Source organism: Hippichthys cyanospilos, chromosome 3 (assembly GCF_059441005.1).
Source record: "Hippichthys cyanospilos isolate Australia breed blue-spotted pipefish chromosome 3, RoL_Hcya_1.0, whole genome shotgun sequence".
NCBI classification, from domain to species: domain Eukaryota; kingdom Metazoa; phylum Chordata; class Actinopteri; order Syngnathiformes; family Syngnathidae; genus Hippichthys; species Hippichthys cyanospilos.
In genome coordinates this window covers 1,060,171-1,088,044 of record NC_142371.1, presented here as the reverse complement: position 1 = coordinate 1,088,044, position 27,874 = coordinate 1,060,171, and the positions used below count along the sequence as shown (strand labels likewise).

Sequence of the window (27,874 nt, the reverse complement as noted above, 5' to 3'; positions counted from 1 at the left end):
AATGTGACATACATACATAAATCATGAGTATATCAACAAAAGAAAAAGTGATTCCACAATTTTGAAGCCCCATTTTTTTATGCAATTGTTTTTAGAGATTAAACTTGATCTGGAAATGTATGAGTACACGCACACACACAATACCTTAAAGGATTATTCCAATGCACAATTAAGCGACGTGAGGTAGGAAGACAAATTGAGGAGCGGACCCAGGAGCACGCACAGACACTAAAAGGTGTAGCTGCCTTTTACTGATACATAAGCTAGTCAGAACTGCGTGGGGGCGCAGGAGGCAGACATAATTAATTGAGCCGGGGGAAGCGTAGCCGCTGGCATCGGACAGGTCGGAGACCAGCTAGGTAGAGACACAAGCTGAACCGAATGGTTGGCAGGGAGGCGAGTGGTCAGGGACAGACAGGGTCGAGGCATGAGCAGGCAGGTGAGGGTAATACTGGAAGGCTTGGCGTGGGGAAACGAGACAATCTGGCGGGTACTGGCATGGAGAGAGAGGGTTTAATGCAGTGCCGAGAAATTGGTAGCAGCTGCTGGTAACTGTGATTGACTGGATTGTGGTTGAACTGATTTGTGAGAGAGAGAATGAGGTGTCTGAACCGACAGGTTGTGACAGGGTCTGTTGGCAACAGTGTGGCTGGGTTGACCAGAGATGTAAGGACGTTCAAGGACAAGAATGAGTAAATGATATTTACTATGCAACAAAATATGTGTATTCAAATGTGTGATTCTGATAATGATACATTACTCATCTTATGTATGCTGCATTATGTTGAATGCGAAATGAACGATGATGTGCATTTGTTTAAAAATACTCTCAACTGAATGATAATCAGTGCAACGTCTAAGACATCTGCAAACGTGAACTGAGTTCATCAGAAGGAAAAGAGAGTGAATGCTGAATGTTGTAAATAAGCTGTGAATAGACACACAGTGGCATACATTCAAACAAACAGCCATCACGAATTGAAACTCGGTACCTATGAATACAAAGATTCAACATATTACAAATCGGTCTACTCATTCCCTCCCATGGCCCATTTGAGTGGTGACCAGCATGTGGTAGACACCCTTTTTGGCTAGCAGCTGCTGATGGGTCCCTTGTTCAACCACCACACCTCCCTGAAAGACAGCGATGCGGTCTGCGTTTTGGATGGTGGACAAACGGTGGGCTACGACGATACATGTCCTGCCCTGGCGGGCTTTGTCCAACGCCTCTTGCACCACCTGGATCAAACACAGTTTGCGCTAAAAATCAAAATTGATTCACATCAGACCAGACGGCCACATATGGAGTAATCGCGCACCTTTTCGCTCTCAGTGTCGAGCGCAGACGTGGCCTCATCCAGAAGCAAAAGTTTGGGGTTACGGAGGATGGCTCTGGCTATGGCTATTCGTTGCTTCTGACCACCTGACAGCTGGGTTCCCTTGTCGCCTGCTTGTGTGTCATACTTCTGCTCGAGGAAACAAAGTCAGTCATTACAAGACATTACAATTGGACAAAAATTGTCTGTTATGTCTTCAAGGCTTTGGCTTGAGAAACATACTTGGTTGTATTTTCTGAAAACTGTGATATGTTTTTTGCTTCATCATTAAAACCAAAGGCAAAATCTAATAGAACTGTCTGAATGATTAAATGAGGACACTATGACAGTATGAGTTTCGATGGATGTATTTACCTTTGGCAATTTATCTATGAAGCTGTGAATGTTGGCTTTCACAGCAGCTGCTTTAATCTCCTCAATAGTTACATTGCGACTGTTGTCTCCATAGGCGATGTTTTCAGCTAAGCTGCAGTCAAACAGCACAGGCTCCTGGGACACGATGCCTATCTGAGACCTCAGCCAATGGAGGTTCAGTTCTTTCACGTTTACTGAATCAAACATCTAGGGAGGAAAAAAAAAGAAAGAAAAAACACAAAAATGTGAAACAAGACATTGAGGAAAAGCTTCCCAACCAAGTTACAGCCGAGGAAATTTGGACCATGTCACAAGGTAGGCTAAAATAACTGAGGTTATTTTAAACATGGGCAATCAAGCATGTTGCGTGGTGTCATCAATACAGCACAAACATAGAATAGATTTAAATGCCTTATTGTCAATGTATAGCAGGTGTGCAACAAAACTGGGAGAAACAGAGAAATAACAAAAAAAAACTCTTTTGTCTCACCACGTTCCCTTGCGTGGTGTCATAGAACCTCTCCAGCAGCTGGATGGCGGTGCTCTTACCGCAGCCACTGCTTCCTACCAGGGCCAAGGTCTCTCCCTTGCTCACGTTCAAATTCAACCCACAAAGGACGGGAACATCAGGGCGTGAGGGGTAGTTAAACTTAACACCTTCCAACTGCACATTACCATCAAATTGGTCCTGGAGTTATAAGGAAAGAGACACGCCTACTTTATCAATGCTATAAACTGTGTCGCGGTGCACCGATTGGCAACTTACCAATGACTTTCCCGCATGTGAGAGATTGTCGATAGCAGGCTGGGTGTTCAAAAGCATCATGATGTGAGCAGCCGATATCTTGGCGTTTGCATAGTTTGGAGAAAGTGAATGAGCCTCCCCAACAGCTATTGAACCATATATAATTGACAGCATCACTCTGAAAAAGTTATATTTGACTCATTAGGCATGATTAGTAGGGATGGGACGGGACACATATTCTGCAAAATGAGATGCTTCACGAGATTGAGTACATGAAGATGAGATTCTTGCGATATTTGTAACATACTGTAATATAATGCCTATTAAAAATGTACCGGTTTTCATTTTTTTTTCTTTTAATCAAGAAGATAGAAAATTAACAAGCTAGTGTGAAAATGCTAGCGTTCAAATGTATACAATATTTTACCATGCTTTTTCTTGGACTGCAAAAACAAAATATCACTACAAAGTATTCAGATCGTCCTGTATTCTTCCTGTAGTAGTAGTAGTAGTAGTAGAAAATAATTTCCATTTTATTGTAGTAGCAATTGTGTTATACTGTAGTACAAGACAAAGTCAATTGAATGAATTAGTATTAATAATAGATATGTCACTTTTCGTTCTTAAACGACTCCATTCACGGTCCATAATGAGGAGATTTTGCTCACAAAAATACTGCCTGAACGTTCATTCGATTATGCACGATGAGCCAAGATCCAAATGCGAAACCGGCTGCATAGGCGAAGCAAAGCATGCCTTCGGATAATCCGTAGACTAAAGCGTGCACGTGGGCTTTTTTCTCTGAGTTTCTGGAGAGAGAGTGAGAAGAACACTTGAGAACAAACACGTGTTCATTTTATGCACAGGTGATCGAGGATGGTCTCACTTACTTGTAGAGAACTTGAATCTTATTTTCATACAAAGATTCAAACGTGGCTTCTCTGGTAAGAGATGCGACCGTACGGATATTCTCGATGGCCTCCGTTACAATCTGATGAGACGCCGTGAAAAAAAATGGCACATTGCATATCACGGGATCTTCAACAGAAGGACGGTTAATGCCCACCTGTCCAGCCTTCTCCAGCTCCTTCTTGTCCTTGTCTGCTTTTCCAGTTATCATCTGAATCTTTAAAATTCCAGCCACAACCATGATCGGCACAAACAAAAGCATGAGCAGGGTCAGCTCCCAACCATACAGAAATGAGATCATTAAATTGCTGAACATGTTGGTTGTAATCTGGACCATCGTGGCCAAATGTAGTCCTGTAATCTGAGCAGAAATGAAACATGATTAAATATGCTGTGAAAACATGTGATAAAATGAAGTGTTTTCAGTACCCCTTGGATTTGAGCAGTTTCTGACGCCAGCCTTGTTGTGAGTGCACCAACACTGTTTTTGGGATCATCAAACCAGCCGAGGTCCTAATAAGATCAATATAAAAAAGGGGGGAAAAAATCTAAAAGTAACTTGAACCATATCCTCTTAAAGGTTTTGTGGGGAATGTATGTATGCCTCACCCAGGCTGACATGAAAGAGATACATTAAACAAGTCTGTAATTAGCAAATTAGCAGCCAATCAATATCCACTTCTGGGTGGGATTGAACTTGCTTTCAAACTCCAAACAACTCAAGCACAAGAAGCCCGATACCTTAAAACAGATCTAATCAGCATATGTAAAGCCTTATGCAGAGATTTAAAATTAGATTAAAATCTTATTCATGACTGTGACTAATTGATCGCAACGAATCTGACAGCCCTAATTTAATTCAGAGATCAGTAAAGTATACAACATCGAAATGTTTTGTATTCTTTTGCGGGCATGTTTTCATATGCCCTCATTAGAAGCCGTAGATGCTTGGTTACTTGGAAATCGCTGTTCCACACACCTGCCTCATCATAGCCTTGAAAGCTGCAAGTCTCAGTTTTATGGTCAGGATATCTCCAGCTTTACCAAAACAGAAACCCTGTAAAAAGTGAGACAAAGAAGAACTCTTGGATATCGACACACATACGAATGTGACGGTGTCAAGATGATCAGACAGCGTCATCAGCAAGTTGCAACATAAAATACACAGTCTTGGGGGAGTTACTGAAAGCAATTGGAAAGAAAATCCTCTTCCTGTTTGAATCTTTTCTTGTTTCTTCCCCATATACTAAGTCAAAATCTCTGCAGGTGCCAACAGCTTGATATTCCACAGTCCCCAAAAACGTGTACAGTATGTTAGATTCACAAAATTGTTGTTAGACCTGTGATTTGATGTTCAGGGGTCAACTTTAGTCAGCTGCGACAGAGTCCCTTTGGTGGATCAGATTCAAAATAAAAGTGTACCAAGGCATTCGTATCCATATATTATTTGGTAAACTAGGTTGTGCCCCTTTATTTGGCTGACTAGAAAATGATGTGTGCCTTATAGTCTGTAAAATATGGTACAGAAACGTATTCACTACCAGAGCAGTAATAATAGACTTTTAAAAAGCCATCTATGGCAGTAAATGAGTGAATGGGTATTGTGAATATAAGTACAGCTACCTGGAAAAACTTGGCGAAAAAAGCTACAAATCCAAGAATGGCACACATCAGGCAAAGGTATTCTGCATTCTTTTTCATCAGCGCTTCATCAAGCTCAGTAAACACCTGAAAGTTTGGAAGAGAAGTTTTGTTTATTCAGAGCTGTCCTTAAAAATAATTTGTTTAAAAATAGACGCAGTAGAGTAGTGCTGGTTGACAAGAGTTGGAACCTACATCCATGAAGTTTGCGAGGATAAGTGCGAACATGGGCTGGATTATTCCAAGAATTGCAGCAGAGATGGTCCCCAGCAAATTGTAATGCCACTCGGGGAGGTTGAAACGCATCACTTTAAGTAACGACAAAGGCGGAACATTTTCGTGCTGCGGTTGACAAGGAGAGACCATTGATTAATGTTGCACTTTCTTCTCTGCTAAATACAGAAAGCACTAAAATTACCTCCTCTTTTTTGCCTATGTCATCCACCAACTTCTCACTCTCTTTGCTTTGCTCTAAACCAGTAGACAGAGACATTTTTGTCAGCTTTCTTCTACATGTGGAAAGTTCAGATGATGTTTTGACTGTTGGGCTTTTTTTACTTTGTATACAATTCTGCTGAAAGTCATCCATGTCTTTTTGAAATGTCTGCAAAATGGGTAAACAATATTAAGCATTTTGATTAGGGGTAGATGAATATCCCTTCCATGTTCAGTGAAAGTTTTATTCTTTTCATTACACTATTACCTGCATCGTAATGAGACTATGGTAAACACCAGTTTTTTCCATCAGTTGTTCATGAGTCCCCAGCTCAACAACTTCTCCATTTTGGAAGCCAGCAATCATGTCAGCATTTCTGATAGTTGAGAGCCGATGAGCCACAATAATGGTGGTACGACCCAGTCTAACCTGCACAAGTCACAGAATTTTTTTTTTTTTTATTATTACCGTCACTCAAGATTCAAGTGTCCTGCTGTATACACTAGGGTTGGAGTAGTATTTGCGCACAGTTGCACATGTTGTAATTATTTGGTTCTTTTACAAGTGGACCATTTTACTTGATTCCTGGGCATTACAGTGTCAGTCCCATTGTCTTAAACGTAACACTTTTATCGTGCTGTTAAGAGATTAAATATGTAGAGAATAATTCAAATCTGTAATTATTTAATGTAATTATCTTTTTAACTTCTACTGAAGAAATGTGAGAAAAACCCTCAACCAAAGTTGTTGTTTTTTTAAATGTAGTAGTTACTGTACATTTTGTTAGTGACGGATGAAAAGATTGTTATCTTTAACAAAAGATTGCTTCAATCGTTGGTTTACTTTAAAGAATTCAGTTGTAGCCATTTACCTTCTTCTGTATTATTTACCTTCTTCTGTATTTGAGACTAGATCACCATCTGTGTTCCACTTTGATTGTCTGTACTGTATGTGTTAAAAGGCGGCCATTAATAAATGAGTCAAATGGAACCCATTTCCATGTTGTCTAACCAGAGCACACAGGTCCATAGCTTGTCACTCTTAATCAGATAGAGACATTATAACCTCTCCGTTTTAGTAATATTCCTGTGTGTAAACAAGGATGGACTGGGACGATGGTTCAGTCTGCTTGCTTCTTTTCCTGAAAATAATGCCACCCGCAGGAGAAGCCTATCAAGTTATTCCAAACACAGTGACGTCAGTGAGTGCTCGAGGATGTTAATACTTATCTTTTCCAACTCCTAAGAACTCAAGCACAAGAAGCCCGATGTATAAAAACGCACTTAACATACAGAAAGCATACATTTAGAGATTAAAATGACTGTAATTAATTAATTGATCACTAATGTTATTTTGACACCCCGTTTTTTTTGGTGTGGGTAATGGATATTCAGGTTGTGGTGTTTATACCTTGTCCAGCGCATCCTGCACAACAGCCTCACTCTCAGCATCAAGAGCGGATGTCGCTTCATCCAGCAGAAGGATTTTGGGGTTCCGGACTAGCGCCCGGGCAATTGCGATCCTCTGCTTCTGTCCTCCGCTCATCTGAGTCCCTCGGTCTCCAACCAGCGTCTCAAACCTCTGCTCGACAACAACAATCTCATTACTGGCTCGTGAAAAGTAGTTTGAGTCGAATAGAGTCATACATCTGGAAGGTTCATGATGAAGTCGTAAGCGTTGGCCTCCTTGGCGGCTTGCTCCATCTCCCGCTGCGTCACATCGGTCCGGCCGTATCTGATGTTTTCGGCTATGGTGGTGGCGAAAAGAACGGGCTCTTGACTCACCACGCCAATCATCTCCCGCAAGTAGCGAACATTCAGGGAACGGATGTCATGGTCGTCAATAGATATCTAAATATGATAGACATGGAGCTCGTTTCAATTTGTTTAGTGTTGCAATGTAGGTGATTTGATTTAGTATGTTGGTTTCTTGCGATTACTCATTTACGAAAGGTTTTAGAAATGTGTACACACAAATCCCTCCTGAGGATCATAGAACCTCTGCAAGAGCCGAATAATGGTGCTTTTCCCACTGCCGCTGCTTCCCACTAAGGCCATGGTCTGTCCACTTTTCACACTCAGGGACAGGTTGTTTATTACCTGCAAAGGATTATCAGTATGGAGTGGCGTAGACATAGGCGACTGGATTTTTCTATTAGATGATGTTAAAGAGTATGACAAGCTTACTTTGACATCTGGCCTTGACGGGTAGTTAAAGTGAATGTTCTTTAACTCGATGTTTCCAGAGAGCGAGTCGGGCTTGAGGCCACTTGCCGAATAGCTGTCGATGGTCGGTTCCTGTTGAGGCAAGTATTTTGTTTCTTTTGCTCTCAGTTGTGGTTTGATTACAACGGAAAAACAGGAGTTCCATCAGAGATACAGGCAAAACATTTCTTTGTGTATTTCAGATCCAAGAAAAATTCTTGTTTTGCACTCTTTGGTATTTTGAGGCAGTATTGAAAAAGCAAAGTGAAAGATCCAGTTTAATGAGGAGGGAGAAAATAAAGTTCTTACACTGTCAATGATGCTGTAAACTTGGTGTGCAGCTCCTTGGGCAATGACAAAGCACTCTGCGTTAGGTGAGGTCTGACCCAGGGCGAATGCTCCAATGAGCAAAACGAATAAAATCTTAAGACAAAATCATCGTTAGTTATATATCGTTAGTAGGGGAAACAAAATTTACAACAGACATTTTGTAAAGGTAGTAAGGTGCAATTTGATGATGCTGTATGAATGGTATATTGATATCATTCAAATATTTATTTTGATTAGGTTCATTATCAAACCTTCTTAGCCAGCAACACACTATACTTTTTTAGCTATCTCAATATCAATTGGAATGAATCTGGTTATATTAAGATTGGATACATAAAATCAGGTGATAATGGCTCTACTCACTGTGAGTACAGTTCCAATAGTGTATTCTTCATCTTTACTCAAAATGAGTGTACTCCCATACCAGAAGGCCAGAGCATATGAAAGGTAGACCACCATGATTGTAAAAGCCATGATCCCATTTGAACTTATCAACTTCTTAAGTCCCAGTTTTCCCGCATCCTCCAAATTTTTATGATATCTGTAAGGTGAAGCGTAGACCAGAGAATTTGCATTGGTTAAATGAAAACTAATTTGAAAGTCCAGATGGTTAATACCGACATCTTCCTAGTGATAGAGGTGAAGTTTTTTTTTTTCTGTTCCTAGCTTATCAAACACAGAACAAGAGAAATAATTCACTAAAAAAGCCTAAAAATCATTGATCTGATGAATATGGGTCTGAGGACCTTGCACCAAGGGGTCCTTAAATGATTGTTGTTTAACATTTAGGTGTAACCAATGAATGAATTTAGCTAGCCAAATACAGCAATTATGTTTGAATTTAGGTGTGTCTTGTCGCCTTTGGGGTTTATTGTTTGGAAGGATAAGGGAGACAAATTCTGTTTCGCTTATTTTTTTTACATGAGTGGAAATTCACAAGGGCAGTCTAACCTTTAGAACAGGGGTGGCCAAGTCCGATCCTCGAGAGCCACAATGGAGCCTGTTTTAGATGGTTTCCTTCAACTAACACGTGATTCAAATGATTAGCTCCTCTGTATGCTTCGCAAAATCCTGATGATGACCCTGACTTGAATTAGGGAATAATCGAAAATAGGCTGGGTTGTGACTGTCAAGAGCGGACTTGGCCCCCCCTGATTTAGAAGCACATTAGCATAAGTTTGAATGGGATCAGTAAAAATAAATACCGCATTTAATTTGAGGTCAAATTTAAATTTTTACCATAGTTATGTGGTTCTGAAATGCTGTTTATTCAGTAGTGGTATGCAAATTAGATTAGTTATGGTAACTGTAGTATCTGTGTGATTTGCAGGGATATTATTGGACATAGTTTGATGTCTGCAGAAATAGGGAGTTCTATGTTTTGACTTGCGGATATTGTTGATTTTAACCAATTGGTTGCATATTCTGATGAACGTGAAAATGTCTTGATGAGACTAAAAACTATTTGAAGTGATGACTAAATTTTTTGTTTTCTGGCTCGGGTGAGATGAAACCTTTAATACACCAAGCTATTTTCATGAGAAGAAATGCAAAAAATGTATAAACTATTCTGTCTCTATATGCTGGGTAATAGCACATGGAATCCTCCGCAAACCTGTCGATCGCTCTTTGCTGACCACTGAAGGCAAACACAGTCCTGATGGCAGAAAGCGCCTCCTCTGCCACTGCACCCGCTTTGGCGTAAGCAGCCTGTTCTTTAGCGGTGAAAGATGTCAGCACCTGAAGAGAAGAGAAAGCCTTATAAGATTTGCATTTTTTGTAGCATAAATGCTGGACAGGGTGGCTAAAGTTTACCTTAGTAAAAAGTGCAGCCGAAATGCCCACCAAGGGACAGGAAGCTAAGATGACCAGAGCAAATTTCCAACCTTTGCTCAAACCAATGATGAAGGATAAAATGAAGGTGGAAAAGGAATTGATCAGCAGTCCTAGCTTGTCTCCTATACCCTCTTGGATCTTATAGACACCTCTGTGAAATTAAATATCAGTCATTTTTTTCACACTACATTTGGGTATGATGCACTTATTTTAAGGTCCCGACCGATAATTCAGCCGGCCTATTAAATTGACTGATTATGGCCCTTCAAATATCAGCCAAAAATAATCAGCCAAATGGCCGATATTTGCCAATTATTTTAACTTTTTACCTTTATGGAGTCTACTTACAAGACTAGTACCACTGACACCACCTATTTATTACGCATACCTCTCTACCATCACCTTGAATCTTTAACTGCAGTGCACCATTTTTAGTTTTCTCTCTAGATGTTCAATCGTATTCAAGTCTAGGCTCTGTCTGGGCCACTTTACATTTACAGAGTGGTGCTGAAGCCAATTCTTTGAGATCTTGGTCGGGTGCTTCGGGTCATTTTCCGGCTGATCAATGAACCTTAACCCCAGTCTGAATTCAAGAGTTCTCTTAAGTAAGTTTTCAATCAGGATACAGTGTCTCTGTATATTGCTGCATTCATTTTTCTTTCCTGACCAGTCTGCCAGTTCCTGCTGCTGAAAAATAATCCCTGTAGCACAGTGCTTCTCAATTATGTTTTAGGAAAGATAAGCCTCCCTCCACCCTGACTATAAATAAGATTATTATCTATAAAAATTGAATAAGTATGCCTAAAACTGTATCCTTTTTAACATTAAAAGAAAAAACAAAATAAATCACCTTTCAACAACTAGTAAAAACTTTTTTAAATCATTTATTCAGGTTACAGATTAGTGTAAAACTCAAAAGTGCATCAAATAATAAAAATAAATGTGCCTGAAATAAAAACAAACAAATAACCTTTTTTCCTGGGCTAGCTTATTTCGATGAAATTGCTGTTAGTGTAACATTTGACTATCTGATGGAGCAACGGATTAACAATTCCGATAACAGATTTTAAAAATAAATAAATAAATTCCTACCTTGGGTATTTTACGGTACTTACTCGATGAGATGAGTGTTAAGCGTTGCTGCCTCATTGACATCAAACCAGCCGATGTCCTGTCGCATGATACTGTGGAAAAATTGCGTGCGGATGCGTTTGACCTGTCGAGCAGCAGCCAGTGCAAAGAAGGCAGCCTGCATGTAGTCGGCCACGATAACAATCGTGCCCGCGATGGCATAGTAGATGGTAAAACTGGTGTGAAAGAAACGCAATTCATCAAATATACCTCAACTTTTCTGGTAAATCTGTATCACCTGACAGTAGATTACTAATGAGTGAAGGAAGGCTATATTCAAATCTTGCTGGCAGATTAACATCAAGTACGCCAGAAATAGGAAATTCGGGTCCAGAGAGTAAAGACCCTGCCACAGTTTGCATTTAGAAATATGGAGTATGCATATTGCACCTTTAAAGACTCGGTCTTACCCGGCCATGTCTTTCTGCAAAGTGCTCTTCAGAATTATGATGGTGGAATCTGAAAATAGGCAGAATAATATTGACTACTCATTGCCAAGTCAAACAGCTCTTTGTTGCCATCTCTTTGAACTCACTGGTTTGGCTGCCGTTGAATTTAGACATTTTTGAGTACAGGATAAACGTGTCCGCCACATTCCCAAAGACAATGGTCAAAAGGGGGACTGTAACCCCATGCACCACCGACATCACAGTGCCGAAGATTATAAGCACAACATCTAAGCCATCTGCAAACCTGAACTGAGCTCATGCCATGGGGAGAAGAAGGTAAATCCTGACTGTTGTGGCTTGAGATGGTAAATGGATAAAGACAGACAACTTACCAGTCCAATAGGTCCAACTTTAGGTACCTTTGCCTTGTTGACTTTCTTTTTTTCTGTGTTTGGATCACTGGTCAAAAACAAAAATGGTAACTGCGTTCTTTCCTTGAGATATTTGTTCATGAAAAAAAATCTGATCCATAATTAATTATATCTAAGCTCTACATATAGATGAAATGTGGATTTTTAAGTCATTCTGGACCATTATGATTTTCATTGATTTTGATCAAAGTAATGAACCCAATAAATATTTAAGATTTGATTCATTAAAAAAAAAAAAAAAAGAAGAAAAATGTTCAGACACTAATGGAAACTGGACTAATTTTAAATCAATTTAATGTAAATGTGACAAAGATTTTCATGGCTTGTGATTAACTTGATTAATGCCACAATTACATATAAACTATTGCAAACACAGGTTGTAAACCCGCATTCTGCAGCTTGTGCAAAACCTCCATTTTACAATTTAGCCAATTTTCAAACTGCTGATTTTTAAAATGAGAAATTAATCTAATTAAGTCAACGCATAGGTAGAGACAGATAGCTCAATAGATAGAATATATTCAGTATGAGCATGTCAAAACTGTTTGAATGAGGGCAGTTCTTACCTTAAATCATTATCCGTCGTATATTTTTGAAATGTCTCCGTTTCATCCATTTGAATGTTTTGTCAGAGGAAGACAAAAGTTAACGTTATTTCCCGAGGGATTCTTAATGGTCCTTCCTGAAAATCAAGCCATGACAGTCACTATGATAAGCACTTGATAGTGAAGAAAGAGACAAAACGGAATTATACCTTAGTGCTTCAGATCTAGTGGCTGTTCCACACCCTTGTTGATTTTCCAATGTCAAAACAGCCTTGACACAGTTTGATCTGGGAAATTGTGAGTACACACACCCAAACACAACTTTTATTTGCCCTAATGAATTATTCCAAACTTACTGTGTATTGAGTCCCCCCCGCCCCACTCCCCCACATATACTACATGCAATTATCTATTAATATATGGCAGGTTTGTTGACAACACTCCATTGTGGTCTGTTACATTTAGAAGACACTTACCCCCCCTTACCTGAGTTCTACTTCCAAAGACCAAGTGCTACAAAATTGCTACTGCCCAAAAATGGGGGCGGAATAATTGTCACATTACCATTTTGAAAACAAATTCACATTTATTTCCCATTTTAACATTTAACATTCAGAAAAACAAATTCATTCACGTATTACTATTCTCTGTAAATTGCAGGCACACATAATTGAGAAACAAAGCAGAAGGACCGGTTTCCAAATGAAATATTTACATCCATTATTTAATCTGATTTGTACCAACGTACACACACACACGCACACACACACAGATATATATATAATATATATGCAAATATAACACATGCAATGCAAGTTGATTCACAATTAATGTGAGGTAGGATCTGTTGGCAGCAGTGTGGCTGACCAGAGATGTCAGGACATTCAAGAATAATAATGAATAACACGATAAAATATGTGTATTTAAATATGTGATTCTGCGGATAATACAATGCTATGCCTCATCTTTGGCTAGCATGCTGCAATATGCGACTATTGTATCCCTTGCTTCTCTTCAGTCTGTCAGTAAGTCAGTCAAAATTCATCACATTTCAGTTATGCCTATTACACTAAATATTTCTTGGTGTTAAGTGTTTATGTGTCAGTCACTTTCACTGGTTATCTTCAGATGAAATCTGTCTCCCTGATTTAGTTTCCAAAATAGGTGGTACCTGAGAAAATGTCCCATAAAACATGGGCAACAAAGGAACTTTTGTCACTGTTATCTAGATCGGTGATTCCCAGCCAGTGTGCCATGGGCCATATGAGGTGCATCAAAGGAATAATTTCACGTTAATTGGTCTGGAATTATTATCCATTTAGTGCAGTGTTTTGTTTTGTTTTGAAATCCATTTGCTTTGTTACAGTATATTGACTCATGTTTGAGTGTAATTGTCTTAAACATGGAACCAGATTTTAGACCTGTTGGTAGTTACCGACGAAAAAAAATCTTTAAAAACTGGGTCATTTCACAAGAAAGATCCGAAAGTGTTTTTGTCGGCTTGTTTGATAGTTAAGCCTATTCACTTAACATTGTAGTGTTTTGTTTAAATTTCTTGTTGAATGGGAAAGAAAAAGCAATAATGTTTTTTGTTTAAAAAGTAATATCATTACTCCTAAAACTAGACATTTTTTTTTCTCATCTAATACTGAAATAAAACTCACATAGAAATGATTAAAACTTAAAGGGAACGTTGACTCAAAACCTTTCTGTACATTTACCTAATTTCAAGAGTACAAGTCGACCTTTCACTGCAATTTGGGTACATTTCATGGTATCTCGAGTAAAATGAAAACACAGTTATGGTGGGGGTGTCGCTGGGTGGCACCTGAAAGTGGCCGCCCTTGAGAAGTAAGAATGGTGGATTTTGATGCTTAATTCACGTTCCACAAATGCACTATTAAACAATATGTTGTGTTTAGACTCGTGCAAGTGCATGGAAAGTATTATTTTAAAGAAACTTTCGAGGTTGATTTCCCCTTTAACTAAAATAGAAGAGTTTCGTCTATTCGGGAGGACTAGAACTAAGACAAAAATTAAGATGGCTGCCAAAGACAATGGCCCAGATTTGGGGAAGTAAATCCCATTGTTCTCATGTAAAAAATACTGTATGCCTTGGCTTGATAAAAGTTGGGAAACACTAATCTATGCAATTAGACTCACTGAGCTTGATTTATCTACCTGCAACTGTGTGTATCTAATAGACACACAAATGGTGGCATGCATTCAAACAAACAGTCAACATTAATTGAAACCTGAGACCTATAAATATATATAAAAAAAAAAAAAAATCAACATTTTACAACTCTGTCTATTCATTCACTCTCATGGCCCATTTGAGTGGTGACCAGCATGTGGTAGACACCCTTTTTGGCTAGCAGCTGCTGGTGTGTCCCTTGTTCCACCACCACGCCACCCTGAAAGACAGCGATGCGGTCTGCGTTTTGGATGGTGGACAAACGGTGGGCTACGACGATACATGTCCTGCCCTGTCGGGCTTTGTCCAATGCCTCTTGCACCACCTGGATCAAACACAGTATACGCTAAAAATCCAAATGGATTCACACCAGACCAGACAGCCAAATATGGAGTAATCACACACCTTTTCGCTCTCAGTGTCAAGCGCAGACGTGGCCTCATCCAGAAGCAAGAGTTTGGGGTTACGGAGGATGGCTCGGGCTATGGCTATTCGCTGCTTTTGACCACCTGACAGTTGGGTCCCCTTGTCGCCTGCCTGAGTGTCATACTTCTGCTCCAGGAAACAAAGTCAGTCAGTCCATAAGACATTAAAATTGGACAAAAATGGTCTTCTATGTTTTCAAGGCTTTGGCTTGAGAAAAATACTTGCTTGTATTTTCTGAAAACTATGTGATATGTTTTTTGCTTCATCATTAAAACCAAAGGCAAAATCTATTAGAACTGTCTGAATGGTTAAATGAGGACAATATGACAGCGCGGGTTTCGATGGACGTTTTTACCTTTGGCAATTTTTCTATGAAGCTGTGAATGTTGGCGGCCTCAGCAGCTGCTTTAATCTCCTCCATAGTTACAGTGCGACTGTTGTCCCCGTAGGCGATGTTTTCGGCCAGGCTGCAGTCAAACAGCACGGGCTCCTGGGACACAATGCCTATTTGAGATCGCAGCCACTGGATGTTCAACTCCTTTACACTCTTAGAATCAATCACCTGAAAGACCAATAACAAAAGCACATGTACGTGAAACTTAAAGATAAAATTAATGACACAATTTTAAAAGGTTTCCAACTCATAGATGCTTCTGCAATCCAAAACAAAGCAAGACATTGTCTCACCACGTCCCCTTGCGTGGTGTCGTAGAACCTCTCCAGAAGTTGAATAGTGGTGCTTTTTCCACAGCCACTGCTTCCTACCAGGGCCAAAGTCTCTCCCTTGCTCACTTTGAGATTCAGCCCTCGAAGGACGGGTACGTTGGGGCGTGACGGGTAGGTAAACGTAACATCCTCAAAGCGGACATTACCATCAAATTGGCCCTAGGTTTTGAAGGAAACAACCAGACATGTACTTCATCTGAAGTTACTTATCAACATCTTTGGAGCACTGTTTGGTGACCTGTTGGTGCTTACCAATGATTGTCCTTCTTGTGAGAGATTATCAATAGCAGGTTGTGTGTTCAGAAGCATCATGATGTGAGCAGCTGATATTTTGGCGTTTGCATAGTTTGGAGTGAAGGAATTAGCTTCTCCAACTGCCATAGAACCATACAGAATTGCCATAATCACTCTGAGAGAGAAAAAAAAACAATTTACATACAACTGACTTAGCAAAGAATAAGTCATGACAATGTAAAGTTGTTTCCATGTATTTCTCAATTGGAATTTTTACTAATCCATTGACGGCTATAGATTGATGTTTTTACTGGGCTGGCAGTGAATAAATCAAGAGGAAATGTGACTCACAGAAATACTCCTTCCACATCCATTCGTCCTTGCTGAACAAGCCAAGCTCCAAACCAGAAACATAAGGCATAAGTGAAATAGATCATGGCTTGGGAGAAAGAAAAGGCAAAACCCTGCACATGGGCCTTTTTCTGGGCGTTTCTACAAAGAGAATATCGCACAATGAGAGGCATTTCAACTATTTATGGACAGATAATGAAGGCCCTCGCATACCTGTATGGAACTTGTAGACTATTCTGAAATGAAGACTCAAACTTTTGCTCCCTGGTCAGAGATGCAACGGTACGGATATTCTCGATGGCTTCTGTAACAATCTGATGACATGCCATGAAAATGCCTTGCATTTTTGCAGAAAGTGCGTAAAAGTAGGTCATATGGCAAATGCCCACCTGTCCGGCTTTCTCCAATTCTTTTTTGTCCTTGGCAGCTTGGCCAGCCAGTAGCTCCATCTCCACTGTTCCAGCCACTGCCAAGATAGGCACCAAGACCAGTACGAGCAGGGTCAGCTCCCAGCCGTACACAAAGGCGAGAATCACGCCAGTGCCCAAGTTGGCAATGTTCTGCACCAGTGTGGCCAGACGGAGTCCCGTAACCTGAGCAGAGGTGAAATGTTTTGTGAAAGTAGAATTTTGTGTACACTACAACCTTCTTGCATTTTCCCCCCTATTTTCATGGGAGAATGAGCTTTTTTTTTGTTCTCCATTCTGATTGGCTAAGAGACTGAAGGCCATTGTCAAAGCAAGCTCCTCTATGTGATGTCTCCTGCGCGCCAGGACAAGGAGGCACAGTCGAAGGAACAGTGCAGCAAAGTCAAGTAATAATTTCTTTTGTATATAACCTCATGGATTGATCACTAAAATACTATGTATTATTTCTAGTTAGCGTGTTATTTATCTGATCAGCTTGATTGTGTTTGGAGGATACTCACCATTTTATACAAGACTGCTGATCAACTGTAATCTCATTGCTGAGCAATCAATGATGTCATTAATCGGTTCCCCTATTTATACATTGTATTAATGCTTTGCAGGGCATCCTGAAAGCTTTTATTTTGCACTTGCATTACCGTTCATTTGAGTTATATGAAAGTTATATAACTGTTCTTTTCTTCACATAGGTTTTCTGTAAATACATGGTGCTGTAAAGTCATTTTATTACAATATAGTAGATAAGTAATGTTAATTCAGTAAGTTGTTGCAACCATTATTTCTGTCTGAAGTTGTTTTTGTTTTCCTGGATTGACATCACATTATGTCTGGCTAGTTCTTCAATGTCTTCTAGAGGTCATTGATGTTCATACCTGTGCATGTGTCACTATTGGGCATGGCAAAAATTGTTAAATCGTGTTTTTTTTCTAAATATTGATAATAAACAGCATCCCAGTTTATAAACTGTGAATAACAAGTTATTTAAATAGACACATTACCCACTCTAGTGATGAAATCACTGATTGGTTATTTGGGCAATTGTGATTGGCCCCAAAAATCTTGAGTAAAATCTCCTTTTTTTTCCCCCCACGAAAATGATAATGTCAGCCTGAATCAAGCAAATAGATATGAAAATTCAGGAATAGCCATTTATTATAATTTCCTAATTCCATAAAAGTACCTTTTTGAAGCCTACCTAGGTTTGAACTGTGGGAGTGTATTTTTTCACGAGAGAAATCTGAGAAAATGTTAATGGCTGTCTGAGATCATTATGAACTGTGAGGGGAAATATTTTACTGCTAAACAAATATGCGTAGAAACAAATGATGATATTGCACACTGAAAAAACACAGCATAATACCGAACAAAGACAAAGGAAAAAAATATTACTAACAAAAGCTATTCATAGAGTATTTATGTATTTTTCAGAGTGTAACCCTGTGCATTAAAGGAGCAAACCTGGGCGGAAAACTAATAAATCCTTACCCCTTGTACTTGCGCAGCATCTGAAGCCAGCCTTGTTGAGAGCGTTCCGACACTGTTTTTGTGGTCATCAAACCAGCCGAGGTCCTAGAAGGTAATTCTTTCTCATATTAAACAAGCTAATTCCTTTTCAAACTAAGAAATATTGTCCTGACAGAGAAATGCCACATTCAGTAAATTGCAAAGTAAAACGAGCATCTCCTGAGAATCTGTTTCTTAACTGACCTGCCTCATCAAAGCCCTGAAAGCTGCAAGTCTCAGTTTCAATGTCAGGATCTCACCGGATTTTCCAAAACAGTAGCCCTGTAAAAAGTGACAAAGGAATACTTGTGACGGACACCGTCTTTCTGCATCCATAGCGACGCTTCAATCAACGAGGGACGCTCCAATACCAGCGTCAGTACCAAAATCAACAAATATCCCTGCCGATACAACACTCCTGTATTTGAGCTCGTAAAAATTCTGCGATACTATAACACCATCTGACATGTGCTTTCTGGACAGAGAACCATATCTGGACACATTAAGGCAGGGGTTCCTAACCTGCTGGGGATTAAAAATAAATAAAAATAAATAAATAAATTTTATATATATATATATATATATATATATATATATATATATATATATATATATATATATAAGGCGGGGGTTCCTAACCTGCTGGGGATTAAAAATAAATAAAAATAAATAAATAAATTATATATATATATATATATATATTATATATATATATATATATATATATATATATATATATATATATATATATATATATATATATATATACAGGAACAGTACATTTTTCTTTTCAAAATAAGAGTAAATCAACTGGAACATAAACAACCTCTTGCTAAATTGTGTTACAGACCCTTTTGCAAAACATTGTATGCCTTTATTTTGATGAGCCACAAATAGAAAAGATGACGTTAAACTAACTTTTGGAATTCATGAAAGGTTTTCTCTTTCCTTGGCAAAATAGAATCGAGAAGTACAGTATTAAGGTAATAAAGGCAACAACTAGGTTTCAGAGCCATTCACTAGGAGCTAATGATAAATAAAACAAAAGTAGAATTGTATGAATGTGGCTATGCATACCTGAAGAAACATGGTGAAAAAAATAACAATCCCAATCGTTGCAAACATGCAGCAAAGAAATTCTGTCTCTTTTCTGATCATCTCCAGATCAACCTCGGCCATCACCTGAAAAAGAACGCCGATTGAGAATTTTGCTTCCAGTAGTCCCGCTTGGACCCAAATTGAAAACCTACAGCAATGAACTTTGAGAGGATGACTGCAAACAGAGGATGTAACAATCCATTGATGGCAGCAAAAATGACCCCCATCAAAACGTAAGGCCACTCTGGAAGGTTGAAACGCATAATTTGGAGTAAGGACACGGAGGGAACATCTTCATCCTGCAGGAAGTAAGAGAGAAATGCTCAAACGTGTCTTTAGCCCGAAATCAAATAGGCCAATCTCACCTCCTCTGTTTTGCTTTGGGGATCCATCAATGCTTCTTTCTCGTCTTTGTTTCCCTCTAAACCAGCAGAGGAAAAACCTCTAGTGGATTTCCTCTTTTTCAGAGACGAGTCATCGACCATTTCAATTCGTGGGCTCTTTTCATTCAGCTCAATACTCATCCGCTCATCAACTGTGGCTTTCTCAAAGGTCTACAAGATTGAGATGGGGAAAGCACAACGCAGGTTATTGAATTCTTCTTTCTGATATTAAAAGCAGGTCTCCCAAATGTTGTGCTTTTTACGCCAGCGTTACCTGCATGGTGACCAGGGTATGATAGACACCCTGTTTTTCCATTAATTGACTATGAGTGCCCAATTCGACAACCTCTCCATTTTGGAGGCCGGCGATGATATCGGCGTTTCTGATTGTTGAGAGGCGATGGGCCACAATTATGGTGGTGCGACCCAGTCTGACCTGCACAAATGATAAAACCTCCAATAAAAATACCAGGAGTAGGGTTGCAACTAACAATTATTACAATTAAAAGAGTTTTCATCCCTTTATTAACTCAATCAATACCAGTGACGGCGATAAACGTCAAAGATGTATTTTAACAGGTTTGGCCGGGAATGCTCAAGCATTCACTGACAGCAAATGAGTTTATTAATTTTTTTCATTGACATTAAAGAAAGTGTACAAAAAATAGAAATAGGTTTTGTCTGTTAGATGTCAAAATGGCAAAAACGATGATTGTTTTTTCAAAGTAAAAATAGACGTTTGCTGATGTATTATTCAATGCTAACGAATGCCTTCAAAGATGACAAAGGAAATATGAGAGTATTTCCTGTTAAGCATTCTGAAATTCTGAGCATTTGGTCAATTTTAGTGTTATTTTATGATTATTCAAAAATTAATGAAAACATTTTGAGATTTATTGAATAACTGGATTTTTTTTCCCCAACTATTGTTATTTAATTTGAGTTTAGCGATGTAAAATATACACAAGCGGGATTCATGTCACATTCACCAACTTTCAGTGAGTGTTTCGGTCATTGTTTTCCCAAAATAAAAATCTAATCTCTTATTTTGATTACACACAAAGGGTCATATCAAACAACTTTTACAATGGATTACAGCAATTAGACTAACTAAATGTTAAGAAGATGAAATTGGAGGATTTGGACCATTTTAAGTTAAACAATGGCTCCATTACTCAATTATTAAAATAGTTGTCGATTCATTGATTATATTTGACTGGTCTACTTTTGATATACACCTCTCTCTCTCTCAAAAAAAGGCAACCTCCTCTTCTTCTAATTTGTAATTTCTTAGTCTGTGATTATGAGACTGCACCAAGAAAGCCTTGAGTTAATACCTTAAATTAAGGACAAGTATCGACAGATACGTCGTAGCATTACTGAACTGATCGGAAAGAACGTTTGTACCTTGTCGAGTGCCGCCTGCACCACAGTCTCACTCTCGGCATCAAGGGCAGACGTGGCTTCGTCCAGCAGAAGGATTTTAGGGTTCCGGACTAGCGCCCGAGCAATTGCGATTCTTTGCTTTTGTCCTCCACTCATCTGAGTCCCTCTGTCGCCAACCAGCGTCTCAAACTTCTGCTCAACAACGACAATCTCATTACTGGCTTGTGAAAAGAAGTTTGTGAGTCACTGAATGGAGTCATACATCAGGAAGGTTCATGATGAAGTCGTAAGCGTTGGCCTCCTTGGCGGCTTGCTGGATCTCCTGCTGCGTCACGTCACTTCGGCCGTATCGGATGTTCTCAGCGATGGTGGTAGCAAACAGGATGGGCTCCTGACTTACTACTCCAATCATCTTTCGCAGGTGGCGGATATTGAGTGACCGAATGTCTTGATCGTCAATGGATACCTTTACGTGGGAATAAAAAGGTATGATTTGAAAATGTTATTATGAGGGTTTATCTTTAATTGGTGTCTTTTATTGTAACATAACGGTTGATTAGCAATCTATCATTTCTCTAAAAGGTTTGTTCATATTCGATGCGAATGGGGGGAAAAACATTTTTTTTTTAACAAATATGCCCATACAGATCCCTGCTGAGGATCGTAGAACCTCTGCAAGAGCTGGATAGTAGTGCTTTTCCCGCAGCCGCTGCTTCCCACTAAGGCCATGGTCTGTCCACTCTTCACAATCAGGGACAGGTTGTTTAATACCTGCCAAATCATAACAATTGTGCAAAGTTAGGATATGTACTGTAGTATGTCTTATCTGTTAGATGATGTTTATGATGATGATGATGCAGATTTTTAAAAACACAGTATTTGCCTGATTCAATTTAAACCGATAATATAATAAAATAAAATAATAAATTAGTACTTGTTTCCTCCAAATGCATTTCCATAGGTTTCAATTATATGCAGATTTGTACTATTCCTGGGATGGCCTGGTTTGGTATTGGAATTTTTTTTTTACGACTCAAGAGTACGTATTGTATGATGCAATTACTGCGAGGTGTTTGTTTAATACACACCAATCCATACTAAAACCTTGTATCCTTAAATATCATGAAATTTGTCTGAGGTTATTCTAAAGACCTGTTATTTAAAAGAAAGCAAATCTTAATTTTTACAAGCAATGAGTAGGTATGCATAGCAAGGAAGTTGGCCTAGATGTGACAATTTTACACACAACCTAAAGTCACAGTTTGTTACTTTTGACTAGAGCTGTATGTAGTGGCTTGTTTTTATGGGGAGAGAATGAACAGGCGGAAACAACGACACTTTTCAGGAATTTTGTGTTCCTCGGCAAAAATATGCATACATACACCATCACTCTAAAAGTTTTACAATTTGTGGCAAAGCACTACGTTTGTCTCAACCAACCTCCTAAACTTATTTCAACATAGTTCCTTGGCACCAAGGTGGCAGCAAAGCACTACTTTTGTCGAAATGACTATTTCAATTGACTTCAACGCAGCTCCTTGGCACCAAGATGCCACAAGATGGCGGAAATTAATCAGTTACAACGTGACAAGCTTACTTTGACTTCTGGCCTTGAAGGGTAGTTAAAGTGGATGTTCTTGAACTCTATGTTTCCATTGATTGAGTCAGGTTTGAAGCCACTTTCTGAGTAACTATCAATAGTCGGTTTCTGTTGAGTAGAAAATGTTTGTTCTTTGGTTAAGTTGCGGTTCAAAATGTAGCCGAAAGGGCAAGGGCAGAAAAGAGAAAATATAGCTCTCCTTACGTTGTCAATGATACTGTACACTTGGTGTGCAGCTCCTCGGGCACTGGAAAAAGACTGGATATTTGGTGAGGTCTGCCCCAATGCAATTGCTCCAAAAATCAAAGCAAACAAAACCTTCATACACAAAGAAACAAACCGTTAGCATTAAAATATATTTGAGGGCCACCGTATTGTTATGAAATTCACATTTCCCTCAACGCCTGCTCACCGTCAGTACAGTTCCAGTAGTGTACTCCTGACTCCGAACCAGCGTACTCCCATACCAGAAGGCCAAAGCGTAAGACAGGAAGATCATCATGAAGGTGAAACCCATGGCAGTGTTTGAACTTATGGCCTTCTTTATTCCCATATTCTTGGCTTGCTCCAGGTTTTTATGATATCTGTTTGGCAAAACAAAAAAAAAAAAAGAATTATCTTTGCTAGTTTAAGACTGGTTAGAAATGGTTTACACACGCCTGTGTGTACACAGAGTTATATGGAGCTATATCCGTGGTAGCGGCATTCCATACTGTAGAAAGAGTAGTTTTGTGAATCATTCACTTCGTTTGAGGAGCAGTTTTCAAATTTTATGGAGCATTTATTTCAGGCTTTTATTTAACAAAAATATGATATTATTTACAACTATTATAATTATTATTATTGGCGATATTAATGCATGAGTTTGAAATGACCAATTGCATTTCAATGCACCATATGTCGCTTCCTCACATCAGCAGCTAACAGAAACTTGGTTGTGTCAAACTAATTGGAACACAGCCAGCGCTCTCAAGAAAAACTTCAAAATAAAAGCTCAATACGGCTATTGCATTGCGGTCCATGTATTTGGTGTGTTTATTTTGAAGTTGGTCTGTGTAGTGCATTATCTTGACATATTTACACATTGAAACTTGACATAACTACGCCTTCTCTTCATCTTTGTTGTTCGACAGTGGCCTGAACCGTGGCAATTGTTCCTTATAGCTTCAGTGTAACCTGAACAAAACCTGGAACTCTTGAACACAAAAGAATTGTTGCTGTAAAAACCAATTGGCACCGCACTTGAAATCTCAGTTTAACGAGTCTATGAGGTGCAAAATTTACACAAGAAACGGCGATGCAAAACTGCTTATTTTGAGCCTTGTATGTGCAATACTGTCATTTACAATTGAGAAGTACGGTAGTGTTAATCAGCCCCAAACGCCCTTTGTGGGTTACAACATCTTGCGCCAACCTTTGGATCTCTTTTTGCTGACCACTGAAGGCAAACACAGTCCTAATTGCAGAAAGCACCTCCTCTGCCACCGCACCTGCTTTGGCATAAGCAGCTTGTTCTTTTGCTGTGAATGACGTCACCACCTAAGAAGAGATACGTCGGCTTTAGCTTCAGAAGCTTGTTTTAAAGATGATAAAAAGGTGGATAAAGAGCAAGTTTACCTTACTGAAAATGGCAGCTGAAAGGCCTAGCAAGGGGCAGGCGGACAGGACGACCAGAGCGAGCTTCCATCCGATGCTTAAGCCAACAACCAAAGATGCGATGAAGGTGGAAAGCGACTGGATCAACATCCCCATTTTGTCTCCAATCCCCTCTTGGATCTTATAGATGTCACTGCCACGAACAAGAAAAATGATAGTAAAGTCATTGCAGTATCCGCCACCTTGTTGAAGTGACTTTTTGAAGACAACTTGCAAGTCTGGTATTTTAGCCAGAAACTTGAAATCAAATCAGCATTTGGTGGGCCATTTAAAATGATGATGATGTCATTTGCATTACTCACTCAACAAGGCGAGTGTTGAGCGTGCCCGTCTCGTTGACGTCAAACCAGCCGATGTCCTGCCGCATGATACTGTGGAAAAAACGCTCTCGGATGCGTTTGACCTGTCGTACCGCAGCCAGTGTAAAAAAAGCAATCTGCATGTAGGCGGCCACTAGCACCAACACCCCTGTGATGGCGAAGTAAATACAAAAGCTGGAAAGACAAAATAAATAATTAAATCGGTCCCACTGAGTGTAAATTTACTTCTTGGTCTTACCCGGCCATGTCATCCTGTAAAGTGCTGTTGGCGGAAACTAAAAATAGAGACAAAAAGTGTGATATTCCTCATCGTTAAGTCAGGTTACTATTAGTCAAAAGACTCACTGAGATAGCGGGTATTGTTTTTAGACATTGCTGAGGACTGTATAAATCTGTCCGCCATATGCCCAAACACAACACACATAAGGGGGAACACCAGTCCATGGCCCACCGACATCACCGTCCCAAAGACGATCAAGAGAATGTCTACGCCATCCGCAAACCGGAACTGTGCTCATGTCACCAAACACAAATGGTCATTATTAGTCTTACACAAGACTGCAATTGTTGGAAAAAAAAAAAAAAGCTAGCATACCAGTTCAATAGGGCCAACTGTGATGATTTTCCCTTCTTCTTTCTTCTTTTTGCTTCCTGGTTTTCTGCTGTCACTGGGAGAAAATAATATTCAATATTAAATTCTTAAAAGATTTACAATTTACAAATGAATTGGTTGCTTCAAGAGCTCCATCGTATTACCTAGGATAAATATCTGTCTTCTGATTGGGATTGTCCTTTTGCAACTCATCCGTTTCGCTCATGGCTGTCAAAAAAAGGGGTTTGAAAACATAAAGGTTTTCTTCGGACAGTTCTTTTATCTTTAATTCTCACAATGCTAATAGTAATTACCAGTAGACTGCATGATATCAATCCAAGTATTTACTACAGTATATACCAGAAAGACTTACACGAATCTATGGAGACTTAATTCTGCTGAAAGCCAGAAGAAAGTCTCACGTCTCACAAAATGGTTTCTACTCTTATTCTGCCTTGGTCGCTCACTGATTATGTGTGACTTTACAGTTTTAACTGGTTCCAACTACTGTACAGTGGATGATGTGTGCCAGGGTGCAAAAAGATATGAAGTTGCAGTGCAAAGAAGGTCACAGTGACACGGCGGTTTAGCTCGTCACCCATCTAATCCTAACATAATAAAAACATAAATAGAACAAGGATGTTAAATAATGCATTCCGAGGTGTTTGAATGAGGACTTTTAATGACTATATATAGATGGATTAGGGATGTTTGATGCCACTTTTTTTTTAAAAAAACAATACCAGCAAGAATACTCAACTCTTGAGTAGTCACTGATACCAATACTGAGTACTGCTAATACTGTACTTTTGACACACATCCACTCCCCCAAAATGACATAAATTTTAAGCGAACTCATATTTACTTGAATATAGCATTTTCACCCAAAAATGTAATTTATGGCAATTTTCATTTTTTTGTAAACTGCTTCAAGAAAGCAGATAATGCTAGTATCGACTCCCATCATAACGCAATTAAACTTTTTTAATATCGCACTTTAAAGAAGCCATTCCTGCATACAAAGTGCTGCTGCACATGATGTAAAATTGGTCACGCAGAAACATACTCTGATGTAATATTGGTCACGCAGAAACATACTCAGTGTAAACAGAAAGTTAACGCAAATTAAAGCTAGAAAAAACGCATTAACTTGAGCTATAGAATTTAAATTATATAGTCCAAATAGAAAATTACACATGAAACTAAACACAAAAACAAAAACAGCGCGGAGTCTCATATTTAGTTGTTTTATAGGTGATCGGGAACGGGGGTTGCTTAAACTCAAATAACCTGAAATAAGGCTATACCTGTGCGTAACGACGTTACTCAATTCTCTTTTGATTCAAAGGACGATAATTGCGCAATAGCCCAAGTAATTAAAAATAAATACGTCAAAAATAAAATCTGCTCCTGATTGTGTAAGCACATGATCTCCGTTACCTATTTACTTATTTGCGTTATTGTGTAAGTGCAGAACAAATGGTTGTGCATGCATGTTGACATTTTGTATACAGACTGTTGCAGTCGAAATAATCGTGTATGTGTTATTTTCTATTGGTTTATTGCAATTCTTCCTAGTAAGTACGACTCTGGCGGAATTGTTCTCGCTTTATTTCCAGATGAAGGAATTTATGTAGAAAGCTGCCTCCTTGATTCCGCTCAATAAGCTCCACCGGCTGCCTGTCTCATTACGATAAATGAAATGATGCATTCATTGTCTTATGCGTGATTCAGATTATAATTCGGAGTTTTATCTTTCTAATGTAGGATATGAGCAGTGAGTGAACCCGAGAGGCAGAGAGGCTAATTTTGTTCAGGGGTAGTAACATATTAATGAACTCGTCAAAATCCGTAGTATAGTTGCACGTCGAATGACCTACTAAGCTAACGGAGTTGAAATACTTCCTGGTCGAACACAAAACCCTTCCTTCGATGTCTTCCTGCTTGGCACTCCGCCTACATTTAGTCAAAACAAACAACAATGTTTACAAACAGTCCAGGAAAAAAAAAAGTGTGTTTTTTTTTTAATTTTTTTAACTGTTTAGCCGGAAGCCTAGAAAAAGTAAAGAGCTGCCTTCGACTTGTTGGTTCATTTAAAGTTCTCTTAAACGTAAATCCGAAAGAATTGGCGAGCAAAATTCACGTTCGGCAAATGTTTTTGTGCAACACGTGAGAACATACTGCATCATTCCATGGCCTTCGCAAATGTTATGTCGCATTAACGTATTTGAATGACCAAAAGCAAACATTTTTGCCATACCTGCTGCACTCCTCAGCTCTGCTCCAACTTGATCCAGCTGCCATTCGCAATGATACGCCCCCCACTGGCCAAATTTGGGAAAACTCTGGTTTTAGGGGCGGTCCTACACTTTATAATATGACGCGTTTGGTCCAGTTCCAGTCATGCACATTTGCCACCTCGTTTCATTAATTGAAAAAAATCAACTGAATTACTAAAATCCCCCAACATCCCCAAAAGTTCTGTTACATAAAAAATAGGCAAAACATGTCAAATTAAATGTACATTAAGGAATTTAACATCTTAAAAATGAATATTTTCCATTCCATAAGCACTCGGACAATGCCTTGATGTTCAACCAGAGTCTTGCCACACAAGCGGTCACAACAAAAACCTATTACTGTAATGCTCTGGTCCGAACCTATGTTGTTGACTGAAATGATGCGT

The 27,874-nt window shown here is 39.1% G+C and overlaps 2 protein-coding genes and 1 long non-coding RNA gene across 3 annotated transcripts; 1 reads left to right on the top strand and 2 right to left on the bottom strand.

Moving 5' to 3' along the window:
* Positions 1-79: 79 nt before the first annotated feature.
* Positions 80-12,428, bottom strand: LOC148425329 (ATP-dependent translocase ABCB1-like). The gene is made up of 27 exons (XM_088410892.1): positions 12,310-12,428; positions 11,705-11,771; positions 11,471-11,621; positions 11,334-11,382; positions 10,908-11,099; positions 9,772-9,943; positions 9,572-9,696; positions 8,320-8,497; positions 7,936-8,049; positions 7,609-7,719; positions 7,396-7,521; positions 7,069-7,272; positions 6,833-7,003; positions 5,690-5,851; positions 5,405-5,590; positions 5,182-5,328; positions 4,969-5,073; positions 4,325-4,402; positions 3,775-3,858; positions 3,503-3,706; positions 3,327-3,427; positions 3,105-3,245; positions 2,458-2,614; positions 2,182-2,379; positions 1,692-1,898; positions 1,320-1,466; positions 80-1,239 (listed from the first exon to the last, which is right to left on the bottom strand). The coding sequence occupies exons 1-27, from the start codon at positions 12,357-12,359 to the stop codon at positions 1,033-1,035; spliced, it is 3,834 nt and encodes a 1,277-aa protein (XP_088267018.1). The 5' UTR covers positions 12,360-12,428; the 3' UTR covers positions 80-1,032.
* A 426-nt stretch (positions 12,429-12,854) lies between these two features.
* On the bottom strand, positions 12,855-27,480 carry LOC148425327 (ATP-dependent translocase ABCB1-like). Its single transcript, XM_088410891.1, has 28 exons — positions 27,449-27,480; positions 25,353-25,416; positions 25,192-25,264; positions 24,942-25,104; positions 24,835-24,871; positions 24,579-24,770; positions 24,238-24,409; positions 24,035-24,159; positions 23,033-23,204; positions 22,825-22,938; positions 22,618-22,728; positions 21,666-21,791; positions 21,283-21,486; positions 21,042-21,212; positions 19,909-20,070; positions 19,617-19,805; positions 19,404-19,550; positions 19,231-19,335; positions 18,358-18,435; positions 18,136-18,219; positions 16,612-16,815; positions 16,436-16,536; positions 16,223-16,363; positions 15,890-16,046; positions 15,599-15,796; positions 15,267-15,473; positions 14,891-15,037; positions 12,855-14,810 (listed from the first exon to the last, which is right to left on the bottom strand). The coding sequence occupies exons 2-28, from the start codon at positions 25,412-25,414 to the stop codon at positions 14,604-14,606; spliced, it is 3,849 nt and encodes a 1,282-aa protein (XP_088267017.1). The 5' UTR covers positions 25,415-25,416; positions 27,449-27,480; the 3' UTR covers positions 12,855-14,603.
* On the top strand, positions 16,918-21,794 carry LOC148425328 (uncharacterized). The gene is made up of 5 exons (XR_015865103.1): positions 16,918-17,036; positions 18,153-18,226; positions 19,318-19,484; positions 21,442-21,506; positions 21,668-21,794. It is a non-coding gene; the product is annotated as an uncharacterized LOC148425328 (long non-coding RNA).
* Positions 27,481-27,874: the final 394 nt, after the last annotated feature.

Coding starts and splice junctions, on each gene's coding strand:
- LOC148425329 (XM_088410892.1), bottom strand. CDS start 12,359: ATGGATGAAACGGAGACATTTCAAAAATATACGACGGATAATGATTTA. Junction 3,428..3,502: donor AGCTGGAGAAGGCTGGACAG/GTGGGCATTAAC, acceptor GCGTCTCATCAG/ATTGTAACGGAGGCCATCGA. Junction 2,380..2,457: donor CACATGCGGGAAAGTCATTG/GTAAGTTGCCAA, acceptor TTATAACTCCAG/GACCAATTTGATGGTAATGT.
- LOC148425327 (XM_088410891.1), bottom strand. CDS start 25,414: ATGAGCGAAACGGATGAGTTGCAAAAGGACAATCCCAATCAGAAGACA. Junction 25,105..25,191: donor CAGTTGGCCCTATTGAACTG/GTATGCTAGCTT, acceptor ACATGAGCACAG/TTCCGGTTTGCGGATGGCGT. Junction 24,410..24,578: donor CTCAACACTCGCCTTGTTGA/GTGAGTAATGCA, acceptor TGTTCGTGGCAG/TGACATCTATAAGATCCAAG.